This window comes from Athene cunicularia (assembly GCF_003259725.1).
Source record: "Athene cunicularia isolate RWA chromosome 20 unlocalized genomic scaffold, athCun1 chr20_part1, whole genome shotgun sequence".
NCBI lineage: Eukaryota > Metazoa > Chordata > Aves > Strigiformes > Strigidae > Athene > Athene cunicularia.
This window is the reverse complement of record NW_020799125.1, coordinates 2,223,342-2,230,847: the sequence shown is the minus strand read 5'-3', so window position 1 is coordinate 2,230,847 and position 7,506 is coordinate 2,223,342. Positions and strand designations below refer to the sequence as shown.

The window sequence follows — 7,506 nt, the reverse complement described above, 5'->3', positions numbered from 1 at the left end:
GCCACAGCCACGAGCCCACCATGTCCCGACCCAACCACCCACCACGTCCCCACCCAACCACCCACCATGTGCCCACGCCAACACCCGCCGTGTCCCTTTGTGTGACTTTCTTAAAACTTCTCCACCCCTCATCTCCCCACCCAATCCCCTCAGTGACTCCACTGATCTCCCATTCTCAAGGTCTTGTGGCCTTCCTGACGGGAGGACACAGCTGCTAAAACCATCCGCAGGCGGTTGCGCCCATCAGACCGTTCCTACGAAAAGCAGATGAGGGCGGTTGCTCCTCTTGCTCCAGCTCAGCAGCCTGGGACCTGGCCTCCTCGCTTGTGGAGCTAGGGTGGACCCCAACCCACAGGCCCCGAGGACGTGGATCCCTGTGCGTATCCCCGTGCGTGGCCTGGGTACCCCTGCACGGCGCTGAGACTCACCAGCAGCCCCCAAAACCCCGGCGGAGGGGTGAATTCCCACGCCTCCTGGCCCCTGAAGCAAAGCCGAGGCAGTGCTGATCGTGGGCCGTATATGGGCAAGGCAGACCCAGATCTGGGAGAGCATAAACTTAGTATTTATCTCCACAGAGTTACTCAAGGCATTTCTGCGCAGCACGCCACTTCCCGGACTGGTGTGTTTATACTGCACAGAATAAACATACCCCTTAGCTAAACTGTCTGCCACATCCCAGGATGATGCTCTGACAGCTTGCCAAGCAAGAAAGCTTTGCCTTTTCTGCGGTCCTCGGAGGACATTGATGTGCACCAATGATGTCCCTGCCACTGGGCCTGGCAGAGAAGGTTTGGGAGCTTTGCTGGGTGTGAGGAAGCCTCTGGCGCTGTGAACAGCAGGGTGAGGGTGCTGGTGGCCTCCGTGTTCCTCTGAACCCCAAACGGCCCTTGCAGACTCCTGCACTTCCCACCTCACATGCTCTGAAGCAGGTCATGCTCCCAAGTGGAATCTTTTGCCCATAGACATGGATGTACCTGACCAAATTTGCCATTAACAAGGGACTACTGAGATCTTTACAATTAACCGAGTATCAATGTATTCACAACACTGGGCTGTCAGAATGGTAAATGCTTTTGCCGAATATCTTTAAAGAAGCTGCATGACAATTCTTAATATTGCTCTCCACTTATACCAGCAATCAAACTGATGTCTGATGATATGATCTGAAATATGGGTGCTGAATAAAAGATAGATTTTGAAACTGTCCTATAAAACACATACAGGTTCTTTGTCTTTTCATGTGGCTGTCTCATTTTTTGTATGCTGTTACAAGTGGGACATCAACACTTGTCTTATCATATTAAAAGCATTTGATAACAATAGTAGGATTAGGATAGGAAACATAAGACAATGTTTTCTTGTAGGCTTCCATTAAAAATATAAACTCTCCCCTTAAAATCCCAAGAACTTCCTCAGCATCTTATGCTATTCAATATAGGTCAGATTCTGAGCCTTAAATTATTTGGCAGAACCATCTCATATCACAGCTGCGGAAAAAAATAATTTGGGATAAAAAGGAATTAAAATTCTTCCTGCTGGCAAGCTTATCAAATAAGCCCAGGGATAAAGGGGCATGGAAACCTAACTCGGCTTGCTGCAAACAATTGTCTAGATTGCAAGATTGGATTTTATAAAAGAAATGTGAGGTTTTTCATTCTTTCCTTGTAAAAACAGCTGTAGGATGTAAATTGTGACACTGAGTCAGTGCAGGACGAAGCAGAGAGGAGCCAGCCTCCGTAGCTTAGTGGGTTGCTAACTTCAAAGCTGAATTTAGCAGTTTGAATGTTGCTGCTGTTAATGCTGGGGAGCTTTCATCTACGTCTGACAAGCGAACTAGCTCACAGTACACGAGTACGGCGGGCACGTTGCTGTGTTTCAAGGAATCTGCTGCTAAAACAGATGGGTGGCACATCAGCATCATTCCCACAAATGTCAGCGACTGGGTACAACCCCGAGCAACCTTTGCTCCCTGTTTTCTGTAATGAGGGAATCCCCACGGTGGGGGGAACGGAGCCCGAGCTCTGTTTTGACTGGAAATGCTCCTAATTCCTACGCAGGGGTGGTGTTTTGGAGAAAGGCTGGACTCATCACGCTGTTGCTGCACAGCAGATTCTAGTCCTGGGCTGATTCTAGTCCTGAAGCATGCTCCAATCTTCACTCCTGAAAGCCCCCCAAGCAAACAGGAGGACAGGTAGCTTTGCATTTACAACAGCATTATTGCACAAATGGAAAAGCATTACTCTGAATCTCCCATACTTATGCTCATTTTGCTCCCGGAGCTCTTGCTTTGCCTTAATGGAAGCCCTGGGCCGTGTGGATACATGTCTGAGCTGCAAGAAGGAGCTGGTGAGGAACAGGCCGAGCTTGCAAGACCTTTTCCCAATATTATATGGCGCGTAGAGCCACCAAAGATTTTTCTACGTGCAAAGAACTGCAGGATTTGGTCTAAGCATCTGATTTGAAACAGCATTTAAAAGTACATATGTGGGCTGGGTGTTACATTTTTTGCAAAATTATGGCCCAAAATCAAGGAAAGATAAACAGGTCATGAATATATTTAGGCTGGGAACCAGAAGAACAGCCTTCCAGTTGGAGGAACTGCTAGTATTAAGATAAGGCACCAGATAATTCTGTACACATTTTTGGGTATGCAAGAGGCCTCACAGGGGACCAGAGTGGTTTCTAGAAGCCTAGGAGGGTGATGTGTAAGTGCAATGTGAATCCAGAGCTTACTGTCCCCTCTCTCCTGAACAAGCTCTAATCCAAGGATCCATCCAAGGCTCTATCGCAGTTCACCCCTTTTAAATCCTCTCCTTAAATCAACACATTCAGGGGGACCAGCACTCTTTGGAGATAAGCTTCATGCTCACCACATCCATCTAAAGGCCAATCACCACATTTTTTGGGAATATACATTTTCCTGAGCTCGTCTTCCCCCTCCTATTTAGTATCTCTCAGAAAATGCCCGGAGGTACCATTCCTTAGAGTTGTTATATATGTAAGAAATTATGAAACCCTTCCTAACTTCATTCACATGTTGGACTGCTCCTGCTCTCCGCTGGCACATCCATCTCCATCATTCTCCTCCTGCATCCCAAACCTGTGAGCCAGGTTTAACTCAAGCTGTTGGCCCTACCAGTACATTAGCTGTGCAACCTGCAGTGGCTTTAATCTGCCTCCAGTTGGTTCCAGTTGCAAATTCTGTTTTCTCTTGGCCACTGCTGGAGCAGAGTGTGTCCCCTGGATTCCTGAGTGGTCACCCGTGGCGGGTGACGCAATCTTCTGCTCCCACTGCAGATTTCCAGTTACAGCAAAACAACATGCTCAGCCCCAGGAGGCAAACACTGCCAACAGACCTCTGTGCTGATAACGGTGTGCCTTGGAAAATGACTCAGGCTCTCCTGCGTGACATGAAATATTTAAAAAACACAGAGCTGATTGATTTAATCATATAGCTCTGCACTCAGGAGGGCCATGTGCTCGAGTCATGAAAAATGTACGTGGTGTTTACATCAGGATTTGTGAATGAATGTATCAAACCCTCTCCCCTGAACCATGTGGCGCCGCACTGCGTGCTGTTATTAATAGATCAATAATTTTCATGGGAGGATCTTGCAAAATGTGTTTTCTGGAGAGGTCCCACTGGAGATCACCACACCTAGCAGCAAGTTTGGTAAGAGCAGGGTGTGCAGCACAAGCCCTGCTGGAGCTGGGGAACTCTGGAGGGGTTGATGACAATGTTCAAGGCAGAGCAGAAAGCTGTGATGCCCAAGGGATGCAGGAGGAACATGCACTTTGGCTCAGAATTTCCTGCAATAAACTTTGTTGAAGTTAAAGGAGCAAAGGACTTCCCCAAATCTCTCCCTTCCAAGAACAATCACTGCGTGTTGGACTTGCTAAACTGATCGACAGCTTCACAGCCTCCTTTCAGAAATGTTTAAAGCCTTGCCCTTGTGCTCTGTTCTGGGTGCCCAAGTTGTCCCTGTCCCCTCCGAGCTCCCAGCTCTGCACCACAGAGCTGCACACAGGGCTGCCAGCGTGCTTGCTGCCTTCATCACACACGCAGGGTGCACCTGACCTTGGGAAGGACCTGCACAAAATGCCCAGTCCAGTTAAATCCCCAAAACACGGCTTAAACAAGACTTCAGTAATGCCTGGAATGAGTTGTGGTGAACTGAGGAGTGAAGCTGTGTTTCCAAAGCCAGTGCTATAAATGGGCATTACTTACTGATGGGATGTCGGCTAAAAGCATTTCACTACAGAGAAGGTGGTGCTCAGTCTCATGAAAAGGGCATGAATTGAGTCACCTTCAAAATATCTGTTGCCATAGAGGCAATACCACCACAGAAGATCGTAAGGGGGAAGAATCTGATGTGCATTTCTCCTTTTTTTTGGTGCTTTTGGTTCCTGCATTGCAGCCAGCTGCGTCCCCAGCACAGTTCCCTTTTGCTTCGAGCTCGTTGGACTTTCTACTGCCCTGCAGAGCACCGTCTCCATTACACATGCAACAGAGGAACCTTTGTGCGGTGGCAATTTTTTTTTTTTTTTTCCCGAGGTGGAGATTTATACTCACGGCTAGACTTGCACAAACTTATTCCTTATGGAATTTTACAAATCAGGTCTAGAGAGTAGCTGAAAATGTCAGTTTACTGCTGAGTTTAGTGGGAGGATGATGCGGAGGGAGGACCGAGGGGGATCTGCAAGCTGAGAGCAGGATCTGTGCTGTGAGAATGATTCAGCGTGTACAGAGGCTTGAGGGTCAGGAAGCAAAAGAGTTGCGATGGTCTGTTATTACAATTGTTTTGCATGACGGGCAATAAAGGAACCAACCAGTTGTTGTTATTTTGAAGAACCAAAAGTGAACTGAAATGCTTACACCATTCCTCTTTCAAATTTGTGTGCAATTTCAAATCCAGCCCCTGACCCTGAGCAAACCCAAGCTGTGCTCTGAACCCGTTCCTCTGGGAAACCAGTTCATCGACCCAGACATCCTACCTACATCGTGTCACTGATGATATCAGAGCTATAATTTGTCTAAACAAAACAAACGTGAGCCGCCAGTCTCCCAGAAGGACTGATCTGTTCATGGGACAGCTTCTCTTCTTTGCTGCTCTGCAGGTCATAACTCATGAGCTCTAAGGGTAATTTCAGTGTCTTTTTGGAGATCATTGTGTAAAACGTCCTTCTTGTGCTGAACGGAAACGTGGCGACAAGAATGGTTTAACTCTGCAAAAAGCACAGATTGCTGGGTCTGCTACACAGATGCCCCTTATAATCATTATAGCCAAACTCCAGTGAAGTTATTAAAAGGCTTCTGTGCTCTCAGGGAAGGCAGGATCAGCCCGTGGGGCTGAATGCTGCTCAGTGTGTTCCTGCAAACGCGTTACCTCGAGCACAGCTGAACTTGCATACGGAAAACCTCTGCGAAGACCCAGAGTTTCTTGCAGGTCTCAGATTTCTTCCTTACTGCAGAACAGTTCAAGTCTGAGGCTGCCTGCATATCGCCAAATCAATACATACATTCATCTGTCAAGAAAGGCTTCAACAGGAGACTGACAAGTATAATTACAGGAATTAATGGACTTAGCAATTATCCATGTTTCTGCAACATGGTTTGTGTGGGGGCAACAGCAAGCCAGGGGCTGGGTAGGAGCAGATTTTCCAGAGCTGGATCAAGTGCAGCATATAAAGTTTATTTCACTTCAGCAACTTGCTCGGAAGAGCACTTTTCTGAGAGCTGACAAAACTGGTTTTTGTTTTTATAGTTATGGGATTGCCTTAACTATGAAATATATGTCCCTGCCAGACCCTCAAACACATCCTGCACAGAGATAGGGGACATCAGCTGAAAATGCCTGCTGGAAAAAGGCAAGAAACAACATAAAAGAAAAGAAAAGTTTGATAAATGAAGGTGAATTCTGTGGTGGTCTTGTGCAATGGGAGGAAAGAAAACCCAAAACCCCTCTGTGGAAAAAAAAAGAAATTGAGTTCATTATTTTTGGCAGGACTTCTGCACATTTTGCTTATCAAGGGATTGTTATAGGGAGGAGATTATTTTATAGTCACATAAAAGTTCCCTCCCTCCTTCAGTTCTCCGGATCCCAGGCTGCCTCCCTGCAGTCTGAGGGGCCTCTTTACAGGACTACAGTTCAACTACTTTTTTTTTTTTTTTTTTTTTTTTTTTTTTGGGTATTTATAAAAGACAGATTTATCCAGTTCACAAAGATCATTCCGTGCTGCTCTGGGTATTGCTGCCCCCTGCAAGTCAGTCTGAGCAAGGGACAGACGTGCTGCTGGCTTCCCCGGGAGGGAAAGAGGAAGGTGGAAGGTGTCAGTTGTGGCCCTGATCCGCTTCCCAGGGCTGGGATCTGATGAACACTTTGAGTTGGGATAAACCAGACCTGCAACCCTGCACCCCCACCTGCCCGTCCCCTCCTTGGGGCAGCTCCTGTGTGCTGGGTCCACATCACGGCACTGAGATGCAAAGTGATAGGTCAACGTTACCTGGGCTGAGCTGGTCCCCAGGACAAGGTGCTGTGTGAGCTGGGCTCTGCTCATCGGGTGCTCATGCCATGAGCTCCCTCCTGCGCTGCCCACCCTCTGCTTCGCCCAGACACGGCCCGTTAGACCCATCACCCCTTTATAACCTGGATGGCTCAAGCATTTCTGAGCACAGACCTCCAGGACGTTGATTCCCAGAATATCCACTGCCAGTTGGTAACTCACAAGCTGGGACTTTGCTCCTTGGCACAAACCATGACTAAAGGCTTGAGCCCAGAGGAGCTTTCCCAGCTGAGCACAGCCTCTACTGCGTGTTTTTTTCGGGGCGGGGTGGGGTGGGGGGGAGCAGTGCCACAGCAGTGCAAGAGAGATACAAATTCCTGCTGCGGCTCCAACATGTCAACCCCCGCTCTGTTTGTCAGGGTCTGGCCTGGTGTTAATCAGAAGCTGCTGAGAGATGCGATTGAATGGGAGGAGGAAAAGCCCATCAGCAAGGGACATGATCTCTGGCAAAGGGCTACAGCCCACCTGGACACGGTGGCTTGTGCTCTGCACGAGATGTAACACCCCGTCCTGCCCCGCTGCTCTTAGGGTTGGACTAGATGATCTGCAAGGTCTTTGCCAACCTAGATGATTCTGTGATTCTGCCGAGGGTCATTTGGAGGCTGAGCTTCCACAGCCAGCTGCTAGTGAAGACACCCCATGGTGCGCAACGAGTCCTGAGAAACTGCAGAGATAGGAGGCAGATGAGAGCTGTCTAAATAATTTTTCAGCTTGGGACATAGAGCTGCTCTGAAATATTCTGGCAGAAACCACCCCTACGGGAGCCCCCCTGCCTTCCCTGGACATCCCCACACCCTTCCTAGTCCTTCCCTGGCCACCTGGATTCACCTTTCCCTTGAAAATCCATCCTCCTCCCTGGCTGGGTGCAGGGCTGACAACCCCCAGCCCTGCAGCTGCACCGGGCAAGGCTGAGCCCCGCTCCCCTCCCAGCTCCTCTGCAGC

The 7,506-nt window shown here is 48.6% G+C and overlaps 1 protein-coding gene across 1 annotated transcript in view; it reads right to left on the bottom strand.

Annotated features, from left to right (window-relative positions):
* The window catches only part of CABLES2 (Cdk5 and Abl enzyme substrate 2), a 27,266-nt gene extending 21,766 nt beyond the window's left edge, over positions 1-5,500 (bottom strand). Inside the window, exons 1-2 of the mRNA XM_026862302.1 lie at positions 5,388-5,500; positions 5,050-5,191 (exon numbers count right to left, since the gene is read on the bottom strand). Of these exons, the coding sequence (XP_026718103.1) occupies positions 5,050-5,191; positions 5,388-5,500 (255 nt within the window). The remainder of the gene's footprint in view (positions 1-5,049; positions 5,192-5,387) is intronic.
* Between the last annotated feature and the right edge of the window lie 2,006 nt (positions 5,501-7,506).